This window comes from Tenebrio molitor, chromosome 1 (assembly GCF_963966145.1).
Source record: "Tenebrio molitor chromosome 1, icTenMoli1.1, whole genome shotgun sequence".
NCBI classification, from domain to species: domain Eukaryota; kingdom Metazoa; phylum Arthropoda; class Insecta; order Coleoptera; family Tenebrionidae; genus Tenebrio; species Tenebrio molitor.
The window spans coordinates 26,234,253-26,253,128 of record NC_091046.1 but is presented as its reverse complement, the minus strand read 5'-3'; the positions used below and the strand labels follow the sequence as shown (position 1 = coordinate 26,253,128).

Genomic DNA, 18,876 nt, shown 5'->3' with positions numbered 1-18,876 from the left:
GTATTTTTGACGTCTTCGTTTTCTAGTCGAGTATTACGTGTAGTGTAATAACTAATAGTTATTTACAAATCAAACGCGGGAAACAAGATTTCTCGCATGAACACTTTTCGGAGTTCTTTATCGGTCAGTTGTGTGCGTGAAATGTCACTTTGAATGATGTGAGTACAAAATGACCGTTTACGATAGGTACGTAAAAATCTGTAGGTCAGTTTTTTGATGGTTTTATTGGGCCGTACTTTCTTTTGCTATAAAGCAGAAAAGCTTACACAATGCAGTACCTACTTATAGTTTATAATCTTTTTAATAATTTACCACTCAGGCGGGACTTATTAATCATTACGGAGATTATTATCAAGTAATGATATTTTTTCTATAAAAACTGAATGTAATTGAGATTATCTTAAATCTACTTGCCGCAGTATCGCCCCACCGAACTTGCAATGGTATTCTGATCTATGTTAAAATTTTACAATACATATATTAAAAACATACATTATACTACTACTTTTTCTATTAAAACGTTTTCATTAATAGACAGCAGTTTTAAATTTTGTTTCACACCCGTTTTTTATAAACGTGTTTAAAACGTCATGTATACTAGGAATTGTTTAAGCCATGCGCGTCAAATCAGCGAAATCAGCAAATTGTTTTATTCCATAACCGTTTTCCATCGCGTCGTTGCATCGTTCTTTATTTCTTGCATTGGTTATCAAAGTGATCTGAATTACCATAGTTATAAATTGTTATTTTAAAATCAGGTAAGTTCGGTACCTATCTAATAATTTGTCTATAACTGATCGATATTAATTTTGCATTTGAACTCAACAGCTATTCCTGGTAAGGTGCTGATGCTGGGCTGTTTCTGCTAGTTTTGGCTGGTTTTGTCTGGACTCGGAGTGCGAGGTTACAATTTCGATTTTCGACTGTGGCAACAAACAATTGTTATATGATAGAAACATAATACCAATCTGCCAAATAAAGTAAGTAGAATTTGTCAGTTATAACCACGTGTTAGTGTGTTGTAATCTATTGTTTCTCTCGATGTTATGATATTCTATTGCGACTTTTGTTCATACAGCAGTGAGCCATGTATTAATACATTTTGATATAGCTAGAAGCGTATAATGCTATATTTTAGAATTTTACATAGGTATTTGTGTAAATAATTGAAACAGGCTCGTGGTGACCGGTAGCAACGTCGATTATGCGTTTAAATCGTATCTTGGAAAATGACGTGTTCCGCAACTGACTTGAAAACGTGTATCTTTAGACGTCAGAAAAATGTCTTAATACATAACTGACTTCAAAAAGTAACTTTTTGCGGTAATAACTAACTTTTTGATTGATAGCATTTACAATAATTAACAATTATAACTTAAACTGTTAATTCTTCTTTTTTTTTAGGTTTATATTTTACCAACGATCGCATAAAAGCAAAATTTTTGCACCTTGCTTTCTATCTCTTCCAGTAATTGCAACCAAAGTTTTTATTGATAATATGTAATTTCATAAATAGTGGGTACAGTAATATGTCTGCAGACAAAATTGTAAGTTTGCGCCAAATTCAAAGGCGTTCTAAAGCAAAATTTAAAAAATACAGGTCTCAGACAAGAATTAGTCAGAAATCACAAACGTTAGCAGTAAACTCGTTGATAAATGATTCAAACTTATTGATTAATAAAAGTAGTGATTTTTTTAACAAAACAAATGAGCTATCTGACTCGACAAATAATGGTATTATTATTGCCACATCTACCAGTTTAGATGATTTTTTTTTTCAAAATGAATCTGTTAAAAAAAAGGACACAAATAATTTGAAAGATCAAATTAAAGAATGGGCATTAACTAATCGTATTGCTGCAAACCATTTAAACGATTTGTTGAAAATTTTGCATTTACATTTTCCATTTATGCCGTTGAATTACAGAAGTCTTCTCAGTACTCCTAGAAAAACATTTACAAAAAAAATTAACAACGGTGAAATGATATATTTTGGTTTACAAAATTCTCTTATAACTGCAATGTTGCAAGGATTTAGAAAGGAATTAGACTTCATATTATTGAAAGTAAACATTGACGGCATACCTTTATTCAAAAAGAGTAGAACTGAATTTTGGCCAATTTTGGCTTTATAAACTCATCACCTTTTCCCATTGCAATATTTTCCGGCAATGGAAAACCGAATACACTAGAAGATTATTTAAAGGATTTTTTTTGATGAATTTAAGGTATTACAAAAAGAGGGAATATTTCACAAAAATAAAATGTATAAACTTGGGATTAAGTTTTTCACATGTGATGCACCTGCACGTGCATATCTGAAATGCATTGCAGGTCACACAAGCAAACACGGCTGTGAAAAGTGTACGATTATTGGAAAGTACGCAAATAATCGCGTTAATTTTTCCATTAACGAACCACATTACCACATCAAAAGAAAAGACGATGATTTTTACTCAGATATCTGTAGTGATCACATAAAACCTCACAAATCGCCTTTGTTGGACATAAAGATAAACATGGTTACACAATTCCCTCTAGATCCTATGCATTTAGTGTACCTGGGTGTAACAAAAAGATTACTAACTTTTTTATTAGAAGGGCCAAGGAAAAGTAGGTTATCCCAACAAATGATACAAGATATAAATGAAAAAATTGTCAATATTAAATTTTATATATCTTCAGAATTTGTACGAAAGCCTCGTTCATTAAAAGAATTTGGCTCATGGAAGGCAACAGAGTTTCGGTTATTTCTTTTATATACTGGTGTTGTTTTGCTTTCGTCAATAAATAAAGACCAATATGAACATTTCTTGCAACTAAATTGTGCGATTTACATTTTATCGAATCAGTTTTTAATTTCTAAATACTTAAATATCGCTGAAAAATGTCTTGAAAAATTTGTTGTTGACGCAAAAACTGTTTATGGTGAAGACTTTGTGGTCTACAACGTCCACAATCTTTTACATCTGCCATATGATGTTAATAAATTTGGTTCTTTAGAAAGTTTTAGTTGTTTTCCATTCGAAAGCTACTTGGGTGCCCTTAAGATGAGATTAAAATCAAAAAATAATTTGTTAGCACAAATTCACAGGCGTATCACAGAAATCAATAATAATAATTATCAAACGCTAAATACCGCGACTCAGACAACAGCGTACCCAATTCCAAAACAAGTATTTTCACATCTACATGATTTGTCGGAGTCTTCGAACAATATTGTGTCATATTCTTGTCATAAACTTGCTTTTGAACACTACATACTTTCAGATAGTCGACCTGACAATTGCATTGTACTAAAAAACGGAAAAGTATGTGTGATAAAGAAAATTGAGTTTTACAATAATAATTTTGTTTTAGAAATTTTGCATTTTGTGCATCAATACGACTTATACAAGAAACCTATTCCTTCATCTTTATTAAATATTTATTACGTAGAAAAAATCGGTAAACGCACTCTTCAATGCATTAACGTCAATGATATTTTGATGAAATGTATAATGCTTCCACACAAAAATGGTTTTGCAGTAATACCTCTTGCTCATTGTCAGATGTAGTTCGATATAATTACGCTAATTTAAAAGTTTTGTTTTGTATGTGCACTGGTGTTTTCAAAATATGTTTGTTAAAAAGAATTCTAATTGTTGTAGCTGAACTGGTGAAGCTTACACTTTTGTTGTACACGTTATATATTTTTATACGAGAATTTTGCTTAATATATCATGTCGAGTTATGCCGTTGTGGCTTTTTTTGGCAACGACGAAAGTCAGCAAGAATTGGCAACTGTGCCAATTAACTGGCTAGCAAAAACCGATAAAAAATGCTTTTGGCCAAGTAGAACCGGCAAATATAATTTGGAAGAGTTTGTCAAAAGAGGTACTAAACACAAGAAGAATTGGCCTAGCTATGATGTATTGAAGGTTTACTTTAAAACAGGTATTACTTTTTGAGTTAAAGCAAATTCAAAGTGGAACTTTATTTTAATTGAATTTTGTTCTAGACAACTACGACGAAGCAGATTCCTTCCTAGAAAGACTTATTAGAGATAACGCAATTGCGATTTCGGAAAGTGATGGTAATACTAGTATTACCAGCCTCTTACGAAAAGATCAGCCTGAAGACGAAGATAATGACGATTCCGAAATGATTGAAAAAGATGTTGAACATTTATCTGAAAACAATAATAATCACACCAACGTACAAATTTTACCGATTCTACAAAGTGCAGATGTAGCAAACCTGGTTTCGGAAAGTGTAGAACCAAATTTATTTGATTCTTCATCAAGTACAATAACTTTACATCAACCTTTGTCTCAATCGTTTGATACTGGCTTTGATAGAAACCTGGAGTCGCCAACGTCTGGTTTCAGCGTTCGGTCTAAAGGTACATACGTTCTTCATCAAGTTTTCTTGTCAGATTTTGACTAGATTTTATTTAGATTTTGAAACTATAGTTTTGGAAACTATTAGCAAGATTGAAGCCCATGTCGAAAACCATTCGGCAATTTTAAACCGATTGTTGAAAAGTCAAGATTTAAATGTGACGCCATTGCCCCAAAAGCCTTTAGATTTACCTCTGTTTCCAATTAAAGATGTTGCAGATTTTAAGGAGTTTGACAAAAAGTTAAACATAAGCGAAACATTAAAATCTTACATGGTAAGTTACTTCCCAGAAGCATTGTTTTTGATTACCTACTTTATACTTTCAGAAGGCCAAATTATCAACTCTGGGAGGCACAAGTGCCCAAAACGCAACACGTTCAATTTTAAGATTTCTACTCACCAATGAGGTCGCCCAGTGTTATAATTGGAAAGGACATGGGAAATATCCTTTCGAAAGCACAGCAATTTTAAAAGTTATTAATGGTAGGTATGTAAAAAAAACATTTTTTATTTTTGTTACTCAATTGTAAACGTCATTTATCGGAACTAAGTATTTAACTAATCATCTAATAAGTAATATTAAAATTTCAGAGATTGTTCAATCAAATTATGACGGGAACGAGACCCAGATTTCAACAACAATTAAAGAATGGCTTAAGAATGCCAGCACCCGTACAAAATACGTAAAGAAACATTAATTATTTTTTTATTTGTTTGTTAATGACGTTTTATTTTTTATTTGTTTGCTAATGAGAATAAGGTTTAGTTTTGTAATTTTCATTTTTATTGAATAAATTTGTACAATATAACTTTGTGTTTCTGTACACACTGTACATTAAAAACGTGTAAATGACGTTTAGGATTATTACACTGTTTTTCTTTTGGTTTTCCTCTTTTGCCAATTGCATTTCACTATTTCTAAAAACTATTTCATATTTACGTCACTTTGACATTTAGTGAAATACAATTGACAAAAGGGGAAAACCAAAAGAAAAACACTGTATTAATACGCGTTTTACAAGACGTTAAAAAAAAGTATTCGTGACGTCAGAATTTTTTTTTTTGTGCGTGTTAATGACGTTTATCAGTGACTTTTAATATACGTTCCTACGACGTTTGGAACAAGCGTGTTATTGACGAATTTTATAATGCGATTATTTTACGTTTAAAATGTATCAATACTTTCGTTTAATAAACGTAAATAGAATGCGTTTTATTTATGTCCTAAAATTACGATTTTTTTACATATTTTATTTGACGTAATGTGTACGTGTTGACAAAACCTTTAATACACCGTGTGACGTTTAGAAACCCGTTGAAGTCGGCGACATTCTGACGTAATATCTACCGTTGAACCATGGTATTGGACGTGACGTATCTTGACGTCTTTGTGCTCACTGGGTATCGGATAGATTACAATTTAATATTCCAAACCGTCGAAATAGTTGTGAAAAAAATATTTTTTAGGGCTACTTTAAAATTGACAGCAGCAAAACTATTGCATCATGAAATTCATAATTTTAAATTAAGGGTCCTGAAATTTTATCTTCAATTATGCCATGAAATAAGAACTCGGTTTAAGTTATCCACATGCTGAAAATTTTGTCGGTTTTTGATCCTCGGATAGCAGTTTCTGGTGAAGTTGATTCAATAGGCCATATAGCTGTGCGTTTTCCCAATTTCGTTGAAGATATTAATGTTGAAACATTGGACACGGAGTGGCGACTTTTGCCAGAATTACCAACGAACGTTAGAATAGACAATATCGCAAATTTGTGGAACCAGCTTCCTAGTATCACAAAAGGTTTAAATATGCCGATGTTTCCAAATTTAGTAAAAATTTTCTACTGTATAAGTTGCTTACCTCACTCATTCATCAGCTAAGCTGAGAGAGTGTTTTCCCAGCTGGCACTCATAAAAACAAAACACCGCAATAAATTACATATTAAAACTTGCTGTGCACTGCTGAGCAGTAAAGAATATGTAAAGTCCTTTGGTGGGTGTGTGCAAATGAAAGTATTGCCATCTTTATTGTCTCGTAATTGGAATACAGTGTACTCTCTCTTTGCGGACACTCCTCATAAGCGGACATCTCTTTTAAGCGGACACTTTTTGAGGGACCGATAAAATATATATGGCTTTGCTAATAAAAATTTTCCTCTTAAGCGGACTCCCTATTCCGGACACGGACACTGAATTGCGGTGTTTAACGTCTCATGAACCTCTTTTATGCGGACAGTCTGCGTCGTAAAAATGTAAGAACATCGGGATTTCCCCTGAAATATGCTGACGGGTGGAAACGGAACGGTCTGAAAACAATGCAGTAGTTTTACTCCATTCAGCAAACATGTCGCAACACTCGCAACCAAAAAAAACGCGTTCTTACGTTGAAAGAAAAAATAAATGTTGTTGAGTTTTACGAGAAACAAAAAGTTAGTGTCCGTGCTTTAGCCAGTAAATTTAAAATTGGCAAAACACAGGCGGCAAACATCATAAGCAAAAGGAGTGAACTTTTACGTAAGTTGAATGCCAACGAGAACGACAGACACTGAGGTAAATTTATTTTATATTGTAAAATCTAACTATTCTGCAATAAAACTACAAGCTTACTACTTCACTCAAGTACATGAATTTATCATAAGCAATCTATTTATATGACATTTAGCTTTTATAGTCACCAATCAACAGTTCAAAACACCTAACCTATTTCTTTTACTTTAAAATTTAGTTGCAAATTGTTCCACGAGACAGATTTGAACATACCTGATGGGGCAGCAATGAAGAGTGTTCAAATGTGCCCCATGTGGTATTTTATTGAAGAGAACTAAGGCGGATGTAGTTGACGAAGATATGGAAGCCGCTATACAAGCTGTAAAAAAACGATTCTGTCTTTGGGTACCGCAGCATCAATTTTTAGAGTTTTACATACCACACTCTATGCTAGAATAAAAAAGAACACTGAAATTAATACCGAATATTTAACTAAATACACTCGCCATCGAGTGTTCAACTCCGAACAAGAAACCCTCGTGAAAGAATACATTCTTAAGTCTTCAAAAATGTGATACGGCTTTACCTACTCCCAAATTAGAAGGATGGCTTATGATTATGCCAAGCTGTTAATTGCCAATATCCTGAGTCCTCGGAACATTAAAAAACCGCTGGAATTGATTGGTTAAAGGGGTTTATGAAACGGCATGATTAGAAAACCGGAAAACACCAACTTGAGCAGAGCCACTAGTTTTAATAAAACTAATCTTGCTGAATTCCACGCGAACTTCGAACAAGCTTTACAAGCTACACATTTACACCAGAAAATATTTACAACCTACACGAAACTGGCATAACTACGCTTGTACAAGCTCTAAATATTGTAGCCAGAAAAGGAACCAAACAAGTGGGGCAGATTGTATCTGCAGAAAGAGGTCAACTAATAACAATATGTGGGATTGTGAATGCAAGTGGAAATTCTACGACGTGCGGCAACATAACTACCTTCTTTGAAATGCGCGCCATTCAGGCTGTAGGGTCGTAATGGGGGCGGCAGTCTCATTCGAGAGCCGTGGTTCTTTAGTATAGGCGGTTGCGCGCACGTTTATAAAATTCTTCAATGAAATGTCACCTCCCTATTGGTTACTCTATTCCACTAACCAATAGGTAGGTCGCATTTTGTTGCAGGATTTTGTAAATGGCGCGTGCAACCGCCTACCAGGAAAAAATAGACTATAAAGTTTTGTTCCGTACCCCTGTCCAGTATTGCCAGATGGGAAACTTTACCCTTTTTCTGGAGTTTCTTTATCACAAAAAGGGTAAAAGAGTAATATTTGCAAAAAGGTGTACTTTTGGGAGTAATTTTCATATAATGAAAACTGAAAAGACATATAAAGAAGACCCCTCAAATCAACAAATTAGTACAAATCAAGTTGCTTTTGTAAATTGGCCCTAGGCTAAGTAAACTATCGAGAGACGATAGACGAGAGTAGTTTTGTGATCGAGTGCCGCCCAGATGCTGGGTTGTAAACCATCCGTCATAAATATTTGAAAGTTCTTTATGCTTTGCACGTTCACATCCGACTGTTCTCACCGTGGAGGGAGAAAAGACTGGAGATGGCACTAATTCAAATAAGTGTACCGGCCCGCGAAAACTACAGAGTCAAAAGGTTTCTGAATATAGACGCTAGGCCAATGGCTTCCTTCGGCTTCCTTCCAGGCGCATTGTGCTTCTTTATCTAGCGCATTGTGGACTGGGTCATAAAAGGTTGTTGCACGTGCTTTTAGAGAGTTCGGATTTTTAACATGGGAAGCATAGGAAATGCCATCTCCAGTCTTTTCTCCCTCCACGGTTCTCACAGAATTCTACGTTCGTACAGAATTCGTGTAGTGTGGGTTGCATTATTTGAAATAAAATAAACGGCTTTTTAAATGCCCTACTTTTACCTTAAATGCGTAGGTACCTGCCAAAAGGTGTAGTTAATCAGCAAATCTCATTACTAAGCTTTTATACACGGTGTCGCAAAATTAGCGTATTCCGAGTTCGGAACGTTGTAGCGGATCATTCCAGAAGTAAGAAGAAAAATAATAAAAAATATATAGGAGCCCCCTTACCAAAATATTATACGACTCAAGGTCTAAACTTTGCATCATGTTTCCTTCAAATAAAAGCAATGAATGTTAGCGTTTATTTCTACTTATGGTTAGGCTACTCATATAAAATAATAATTCAAAAAAGATTACTTGAAAGAATAGCTTCATCTTGGAGTAAATGAATATTTTACTTTTGCAATTTCTCTTCAAAAAGGAAGGGCAACATGGCTAAATGTTATTTTATTACTCTGGATACGACGGTCAACAATAAATTCTATCTGGCAAAATCTGTCAACCTTAATCCATCAAGATGTTCTTTAAACATGGACTATTATTATTCAAATACCGAATACGCAGACATGTATAGTTTGTCCAGCGAGAGATTCGTTGACATAAAAGTCACTGAATTCTACGTAGAGAAAGTAGTACTTAGAGCACGTAAAATTTATTACTCATTTCGTCACTGTCTCATTGGCCGTTGTATATAATCCATTTTTGAATCAAACTTTAATTTTTCGTCAAGGGCAGACACTTTTTATACACGGCTTCACCGTATCAGCTGGGAGTGACCTCGTCAGCATCGAGCTATCGGTGAGCACCACAATTTCTTGCGACATTTCTTCATCGGGCTGATAAAGTTCAACCACTCCAGTTGTTAAATGCTCACCCTTGCGCACCCCCACCTACAGGGACCTGACCTGACCTGCTTCTAAGTTTACTTAGGTTTTAGACAGAACACATTCATCAATACGCATGAAAACTTGTAACCAGTAACATCTCCAATTTTTATCTGTAACGTCCTTTTTACATCAATATATTATTGTTGAAGTTAATTGTGTATTCACTCAACTGGTACTCGAAAAAGCTCGATTACTTCACAACACCAGTTGTCGACCGGCAGTAACTCGCTGAAGGGAAGGGGAAAGAGCTCGACATCCTAACCTTCACCGGAACGCGGTGTAATCGTTTAGCGTCCGAAAAAGGGTCGGCCTTCCACCCCCTTATATTTTCGCGATTTCCTGTCAACGGTGCCGGAAGATTTGCTCGTTGCGTTCGCGTCGAACAGGGAAGCTCGTGGTATAATTTGTCACCCTTTTGTCCAGGATAAAGTAGGAGAAAATTAGACAGCGTTGTGTTTAGGTTTTATTCATTTCGTGGAGTTTTTACAGATTGTGTCATTTTGTTAAGTTGTAGGTATTAGATAAGAATTGCACATTTCCAGGTTTCTTTTGTTATCATCTTGTCTTGTACCAAACATTTCACGTCACAGTCTGTGAATAAAAAAACCTTCACAAATTGTTGTGTATCATTTCCCGTACTCCGGGGAGTTCTCACCTTTTTTTCAGCCTCAGTCGACGATATTCGTAGTACGCATTGTAAAACGAGTCGACGCCCACGACCTGTTCGTTGTCCCCCTGAACATTCCGGATTTATAACCGGTAATAGGGTTGCCCAGTTTTGGGAGGGTAATTTATAACGTAACAATTTCGTTGGCTTCGGTCGTCGGTAACGCGACCCAAGAGCGCAGACTGAGGGTTGATTGTCCCGGAGAGCGGAAAAACATTTTCTCGTGACTTTGTCTAATTTCTTTTGTTTTTCATCGAAGAAAAAAAAATTTTTTCGAGTGTGGAGATTTCCGATTAGTCCACCGGGGAGGAGTGTCATTGCCCTCGGAGTTCTCGGAAGGGAACCGAAGTTCATCGTCAGCGGAGAAGTTCCGAATTGGAAGTTCTTCAGGGCGGAGAGTCAGGCTACGGTCGTAGGGCTGTGATGGGGTTTCATTTTTAGAGGTGCACGCTCGCCAGAAGAGCAATACCTGGGAGTCCGACTTTGAGCCCCAGTCACGGAGATTGTACCAAGGGTCCTCTGAGCGCAAATGCCGTCTTCGTCCACCTGGAGAGAGGACAAGTAGGGCGAGGTATCAAAGACGAGCGAACCTAGCGGAAGACTTCGTACTCCAGTGGTACCGTTACCCACCCACCTCGGCGGATCGATAACAACAATGTGTTGCACCAGGGGGATTGTACAATGAAGGAGTAAGTTGGGAAAGAGAATTGTTGTGGAAATTTTTAACCTTCTCCACGAATTGTTGTGTATCATTTCCCGTGGGGGAGAATCGGGTAAGATGACGCAGTTGAAAAGATGACGCACCGACTTTAATCATCTATTGGCGAAATAATATACAGGAATTTCAATTTCCCGCATCCAAACACTCATAATAGTTGGCAGCATGTAAATACAAAAAGCGCGCGAAGTGTTAGTTTTCTTGCAGAAGCGAAATCACAACCATCCTCGATCTAATTTTTGTGAGCTCTTTTAATCGAAGTAAGTTGTTTATTTGTAATATCTCAGTAAAACCAAATATATGGACCTGAAGTACAATCAATTGCAAGTATTTTACACCTGGTTTTGTTTGGAACATTGAACGATTATATTTTAAATAATCGACCTTTTTTTTTATACAATCGGGTAAGACGACGCTGTCTGAAACGGTTAAGTTGACGCGCGTCATCTTAGCCTGTGTTGATTATAAGTGAGAAGTGCATACATGAATTTTACAGATGGGTAAGTATACAAGAAAAACAACCAGAGGGAAGAATAAAGAAAGGCTTGATGCCGCATTGAATGCGATAATTAACGAAAATATGAAAATAAGAGAAGCAGGAAGGAATTACGAAATTCACGAAGCCTACCCTCAGGCGTCATTTAAAAATTAGAAAAAATTTTAAACAGGCAAAGTCGTCTTCCCTTGGCAGAGCGCCAGTCTTCACTCCTGAACAAGAACGTGAAATTCGCTATTATGTATGTACTCCACTTGGCCAAACTATTTTTCGGGATTATCAAAACCCAACTATGTCAGCTGGTATTTAAATATGCCGAAAAGAACAATATAAGACACAATTTTAATAAAGTTAAACAAATGGCGGCAGGATCGGATTGGTATAGAGGTTTTTTGAAAAGAAACCAAGAAACAAGCCTAAGGAAACCAGAAGCCACAAGTGTAAACAGAATAACTGCCTTTAATAAGACGGAAGTGGATCAGTACTTCTGCAATTTACAGAAAGTAATGCAGAAGTACAACTTCTCTCCTGATAGGATCTATAACGTTGACGAAAGTGGAATTTCTACCGTTCCGAAGGAAACGGCTAGGCGTTTGGGACCAAGAGCAATCAAGCAGTTTGGCGTCATTGCGTCAGGAGAACGGGGTAAAACAGTAACAGTCATATGCGCTATAAGTGCCGATGGATCGTATTTTCCACCACTGTTTGTTCACCCCAGGGAGAAAAATGGACCAGCTGGTACAATGTACTGCTGTTCCAATAATGGTTGGAGCCACGAGGAAATATTCCTCGAATGGTTGCACCATTTTCTAACTTCACTAATAAAACTAATAAAAATGAGCACAAAAGTGTTGACGCATTACTTAGTTATCATTTATTTTGTACAATGTTGTGCAATTTATAAGAATTATGGCCTTAGGGGCGGGTTTATAGAACGTTTCTTAATGCTCCATTAAGTTAATGCAGAGATTAATTTAATAGCGCCGTTAAATTAATGACAGTTTACATATCCATTTTTGACGAAAATTAATTCGCTATTAGTTAATTCGCATTATAATGACTTGTGAAGCGGTTGGTACCGCATACTAGGCGCGATACATATAAAAGCCTATCTTCACGTCAGTCAGAGTCAGTTTCTGGTTAAAAAATGCTGGTATTTGTGTTAGTTTCTTGGATAGTCTGTTGTATTTGTTGTCTCTAATGGAGTTAAAACAATCCACATCGGGAACGAAGAGAAAAACTATTCACAAAAGGAAAAAGAAATGGCCCTAACTGTCATAGAAGTTGTAGAGTTCATCCATTTTCAATATACACTACTAAATCTAGTGATTTAGTAACTTTTGTGGTGTAATAGGACACAACTTTTTTTTGAACATTTGTTGCATTAAATAGTGTTGAACTTATAGAACTGGTTTTTATTTTTTAGCACGTAGGCTTTGAAAATATTCAAGAAACAAATAGTGCGTTGTATTCCTTACAAATTGGCCTTTCAAACGAGGTGTCACTTGATATACCCTTACGTTTGAAAAAAAAAGTTGGGGGTGGTTGCGCACTTCCGGAATATTTCAATTGAACACTTCTTAGTTTGCTTAGAGAAGTTGGAAATTCATATTTTAGTATTCTCTATGATGAGACGACAAATCATTCGAACAAAAAAGAGCTGCAAGTAGCAATTCGCTTTTTTTCAGAGGAGCGATCAAAAACAGTAACATGCCATTTAGAAACATTTTATGTGAGTCATGCTACAGCTGAAAATCTGTCATCATGTCTTTTCAACAGCCTAGACAATGCAAGTTTATGTTATAATAAGTTACTCATGCTAGGGTCAGATGGTCTAAATGTCAATAAACAAGTTCATCGAATTATTAACGGGAGGATGCAAATAGAGCGAGAAAGAAAATGTTTAATTGATATGGGCTCGTGTTCAATTCACACAGTACATAATGCCTTTTTAGCCGGGTTGAAAGTTTTTGGCGAAGAGGTTAGCGACCTAATTATTGATATTTATTACTTTTTTAAAAAGTATCCATCAAGGTGGGAACATTTTGCTGAAATTCAGACATGATCTGGAATACCTAAAAATAGATTTATAAAACACGTTTTGACAAGATGGTTAACAATAATGCCAGCAGCTGAACGAATAATACAACAGTGGCCTGCAATAAATAAATATTTTAGAGAGGAAATTCCCAAAAATCATAAAAATGAATTACAGATTAGTAAGTACAGTTGGCTTCAAAAAAAAACGGGAAATGAAATTTGACCTAATGTGAATTGGAAATTTAATTTGTCAATTTATGGCAATTTGTGTCTGTTTGACAGTAGTATTTCTGACACATAAGTGCAGTTTTTTAACCTAAATTCTAAAAGACCGTTTCAAACTATAAAAATTTAATAAAATCTGAGAGAACTTTTTCTGACAGTTCCCGTTTTTTTTAAGCCAACCGTACAACATTATGAAGTATTTAAATGATCAAACTCTCAAAGGCAAATTATATTTTGTAATTGAAAGTGCAACTATGTTCACAAGATATAATCGTTTTTACAGAAAAATGAGCCAGTGATTCATGTGTTGTACAGGGTTATTATAAATGTTTGTAGTCCAAGTAGGCCATGAATTTGTACCGTCTTGTTTCGATTGTGCACTGTATCTAGTGGAATATTGGCATGAGTGAGCTCCTGACCAACTGAAACTGTAAAAGTCACTGTTAGTGTCAAATCACTGGTTGCTGCTTTTTATTGTTTGGTTTTTACTTTCGAATAAAAATCAATCTTTATTAAGAGCTGTGATTAAGAGTTAAGACCGTTATCTCTGTTAAGACCACAGACGACCATAGCAGACAACGACGAGTATACAACAGCGATCAAGGTTAGGTTAGTAAGATTTCGTAAGTTTCAAGTAAATTTATTTTCAGGTTAACTGTTCTCTTCCAAATTCTCTCTTCTAATTATCAGTTTCTCCTAAACACATTTTTTTAGGATAAAAAGGATTTTTAGGATTGCAATGGGGTACACCGTGGAACAGACTACTTTCATTATTATTTCATTTTATTAAAATGGTGTACGACATAAAAACTGAATGCAATCATGTAAGGATCAATATCTCGCACAATTTCATGGGCTCGTTGACTACAAACATTTATAATAACCCTGTATGATGAATAGAAATAGAACACTTTGCTCTAGATTTAATGATAATAACATTTTTGATGCCAAAGACATTGTTTTAAGTGAAGAAATATTAAGCAATATTAGCAAAAATAAAAAAGCTGTATTAGAATTCCGCAATGGTGTTCGCGGTCATTATTTAAAATGTGCTAAATGTTTACAGGAAAAATCACCAATTAATAACAAACTTATTAAATATCTAACAGTTATAAACCCCAAGCTAATACAAAAATCTGATGCCTCTTATTATGTGTCAAAGCTTCTGTTCTTAATGAAATATGCCTTTTACAAACAGAAAAGCTACCTGATTATGATGCGACAAAATGTGCAATAGATGTGTACTGCTAATTTTTTTTTAAGTGGTAATAGTAAACAGAAGTACGACAAATTGGGTGTGTTGTTGAAAGCAAGCTTTTCACTTTCACATGGAAATACAGACTTAGAAAGAGGTTTTAGTAGATCAGGCCTCATATTAACAGATCATAAATCAAGAATGTCTTTGAGAACTTTAAACGCAAGACAACATGTAGTTGCAGGTATAAAAAAGTTTGGAAAGCCAGAACTTGTACCGATTACAAAGGAACTTTTATTGCAATGTTCAAGAGCAAAACAGAATTATGAAAATTATCTTTTGGAGGAAAAAAAAGAAGAAAACAGAACAAGAAAGAAAAACGAACGAAATTTTAGAAGCAGAAAGCCATACAGGAACAAGAAGAGCAAAAAAAGAAAGCCAAATTGGATTTATCGAATGTAGATAAAGAAATAGCGAGGCGAAAGCAAGTAGCGTCAGAAAATGAAAAGTCAACTGATAAGTTGTTACAAGAAGGAAACAAAAGGTTAAAAGAAGCCTTAGAAAAAGCAGATATTGTTGAAAAGAAAGTAGCTCAAGGTTTGATAGATGGAGCTCTAAAGCGGAGAGAAGGAGAAAGAATTGCCCAAAAGGAAATGACAAAAATAGAGAAAATTTTGAAAAAGAATTTTATTTAACAATTAAATCTCTTTTTTAGAATTTGCGTTTATAATACGTCTATAAACGTCAGTCAGTAGGAGTCGTTTATGGCTTTATAAAAGTACACTGTACTTTAATTAAATTTTTATCAATATTTCAGTGTATTACAACAAAAAACTTTCAATATTAATGTTCAAACTCTACTTTTTAACATCTGTTGCAGATGTAGTTGCATCCGTTACCTTGAATTACCAATTAATACGAAATTCCCTAGAATTTGGGAATTTATTTTTTTTTATTTAAAAATTAAAACAGGGGTGCAAATTATAAAAAATAATATAAAAAACTGGTTTTATAAGGATATTGGCGCACTCGTCCCATAGAAAACTCCCCTACGGGTCGTTTTCTACACCTGGGACTCGTGCGCCAAATCAACCCTTATAAAACTCGTTCTTTAATATACTATTAAAATCAAAATTTAACGGTAATAATTTAATTAAAGCAGTTAATACATATGCTGCTCCATTGCTGACCTATTCTTTTGGTGTTATAAAATGGACCAAAACTAATTTACAGAATATAAACATTAAAACCAGAGTTCTTTTTACCAAATTTGGTGGTAGGAGTTTTTCAAATCTAGAAATACTTCAAAACAATCAAATTGCTTCATTAAAAAATTATTTCCTCAATAGAGCTCGTGATAACACCTTTTTTAATGCTTTGGTTTCAGCCGATAAAAGTTACTTACACACCTTTAAATTTAAGTGATAATAATAATTTCAAATATTGTTGAGCCAAATATACCTGACACTATAGCAAATATAAAACAGAAGTCTTTACATGGGAGATACTTTAAAGAACTGGAAAAAACAGAAATTAATATTCAGGCTACTCATGCATGGCTTAAAAAATCAAATATTGACCCTGAGACGGAGGGTTTTATATTTGCAATACAAGATCGTGTTATAAATACAAGAAATTAAAAAAAAACACCTATGCGGTTTGCAATCGATCATTCATAAATGTAGGATTTGCGGAACTGAAGGCGAAACAATTGAACACATCATTTCTTCTTGCACCGTTTTGGCTCAAAGCGATTATAAGAAACGTCATGATCAGAGACCGGCGGAAAAAGGTCTTCCCCTCCCACCACTCTAGTGCAGTGGCTTGGTAGCTTTAAATGAATTGTTTGCGTGTCAATTGCGAATTCGAAAATTATATCTCGGACGAGTAAAACCAATTTTTGATTTTGTCAACACAGAATTGAACAATGTTTCTCGTTTATATGAGAATGGGGATGACGAAGACAGCATTTATTAAGTAAATTTTAGCAACAATACAAAGTTAAGGGTTATTTCTGCTCGTCGAATAAAAAAAATATTTTCTCAAAAAGTACACGGGGCATCGACTTAATTCTTTTTTTACAAACTTTTCCAATATCTTAGTTACATTTGACTCGCTACATGCGTATCGAAATTTCACATAGGTCCCAACAGAGTGAAGTTTACGATGCGCATTTTTGATTAATCGAAATTCATTAATATTTTTTTTCAAAACTATCGATATTTGCGGAATTTTCAATTCACTGTTGGAAGCACTGTACTTTTTAGTATAAATATACAGAAAATCAAAATTATGGCTTCAATAGTTGAATTAACACAGCGTTAATTGTTACGAGAAACGTAATTTTTCGGACTACGCCTCAACTACGTAGTTTAAAAGCGGTTTCGAAGTTCGGTCCTATTAATAGTTATTTATTATACAAGCGGGCTAAATGAATGTTTAACGAGCGATGCGTTTAACAGCGCGAGCGGCAAAGCCGCAAGCGCGTTAACATCGTTGTTAAACATTCATTTAGCTCGCGAGTGTAATACAACTGTTTATCCAATTTTGCACTAATAAACTTCTCCATTTGAATGTATTTTTTTTTTAATAAAGTCAGAAGCTTGTGTCACTAATCAATCACCTATGGTTATCGAGTCACCGAGTGTGATTTTTTGTTGCCATTGGTTTGTTGATAGAAAAATATTTATGAGTGACAGTGTAGTAGAAGGTTGAAAATAGAAAATGCAATTATAGAAGAATTGCTCCCCAAGAAGTCAAAGGAAACATATAAAAAATTGGATCAAAAATTTTGCTCCTGGAGAATGAAGAGAGATTCAACGGAAATTACTGAAGCTCTCATTCTAAATTATATTTGCGAACATTCAAAGTTTGAAGCCATCCTCAATGTGGAGTTATTGTTCCATGTTAAAAGCTTGCCTAATTATTTTCGGGAACGTGGATATTGGGAGGTAACTATAAAAAATGTGTTTGTACAGACCAGATTGTAAATATTTACATTATTGTTGTAGATTCGTTAAAGAGAAAGCTCTGTTAAAACAGAATTCAAGAGGCTTTAGAAGCAAAAAATCTAAAGTACTGAGCCGTGAGGATGTGTTAAGATTTTTCAGTGAGGCACCGGACGAAATTTTTCTACTGGTTAAAATAGTACTTGTCATGGGCATAGCTGGTGGATGCCGTGTTGGCGAACTCGTTAACATGAAAATCGACGATGTGGACGATCGAGGAAATGTCTTAGTTGTAACTCCACCAGACACAAAAACGAATAAACCTGTTCACGATAATCAATGAAGTAGCCATAAATGCTGTAGACATCTATAGGAAGTACGTAATATTACGACCTCAAGTGGTAGCCTATAGACGCTTTTTTTTAAACTACCGACGTGGCAAACCTACCGTCCAACCGGTGGGAGAGAACAAGATACCTAAAATGCCTAGCGTCATTGCAGAATTTTTGGTTCTTTCTGAGCCTGCGTTGTATACAGGTCACGCTGTTGGTAGATGGAGGTGCGACCCTTCTTGAACTTAAAAGACATGGCGGTTGGAGTTCCAGTACAATCGCCGAAAATTATATAGAAGACTATTACAAAGAGAATCGCCCTCAAATGTCACATGATTTATATTGACAAATCACAACTCCGAATTGTTTGAATAGCAACCAATCACAATTTAATTAAGCGGAAATAATTGCGATATTTAATTAAGCGATATAATTGACCTAGGGAAAAAAAAATTCGGGCGATTCTCTTCCGAATATACCTCGGGACAGATATATATCGCCAGAAATTTTTTCTTGCAGTCCAACACTCGTGTTTGTCGCTCAAAATTACCCTCGGGCTAGCGCCCTCGTGTAATTTTCTTGCTTCAAACACTCGTGTGTGAGGACTG

The 18,876-nt window shown here is 35.1% G+C and overlaps 1 protein-coding gene and 1 long non-coding RNA gene across 4 annotated transcripts; one reads left to right on the top strand and one right to left on the bottom strand.

Moving 5' to 3' along the window:
• Positions 1-610: 610 nt before the first annotated feature.
• On the top strand, positions 611-5,192 carry LOC138141220 (uncharacterized). 3 transcript variants are annotated; one of them, XM_069061920.1, is made up of 7 exons: positions 611-758; positions 829-980; positions 3,651-3,936; positions 4,001-4,384; positions 4,440-4,657; positions 4,710-4,866; positions 4,975-5,192. In XM_069061920.1, exons 3-7 carry the CDS (start codon positions 3,723-3,725, stop codon positions 5,079-5,081), a joined length of 1,080 nt encoding a protein of 359 aa, XP_068918021.1. In that variant the 5' UTR covers positions 611-758; positions 829-980; positions 3,651-3,722; the 3' UTR covers positions 5,082-5,192. The 3 variants fall into 3 exon arrangements, 2 of the variants coding, with proteins under 2 accessions (XP_068918021.1, XP_068918022.1); XR_011163038.1 differs by lacking the exons at positions 611-758; positions 829-980 and adding an exon at positions 2,175-3,311 and having other exon boundaries at positions 3,361-3,936; XM_069061921.1 differs by lacking the exons at positions 611-758; positions 829-980 and having other exon boundaries at positions 2,179-3,936; positions 4,710-4,870.
• Positions 5,193-5,923: 731 nt separating this feature from the next.
• LOC138122290 (uncharacterized) lies at positions 5,924-7,183 on the bottom strand. The gene is made up of 3 exons (XR_011156423.1): positions 7,147-7,183; positions 6,474-6,692; positions 5,924-6,442 (listed from the first exon to the last, which is right to left on the bottom strand). It is a non-coding gene; the product is annotated as an uncharacterized lncRNA (long non-coding RNA).
• Between the last annotated feature and the right edge of the window lie 11,693 nt (positions 7,184-18,876).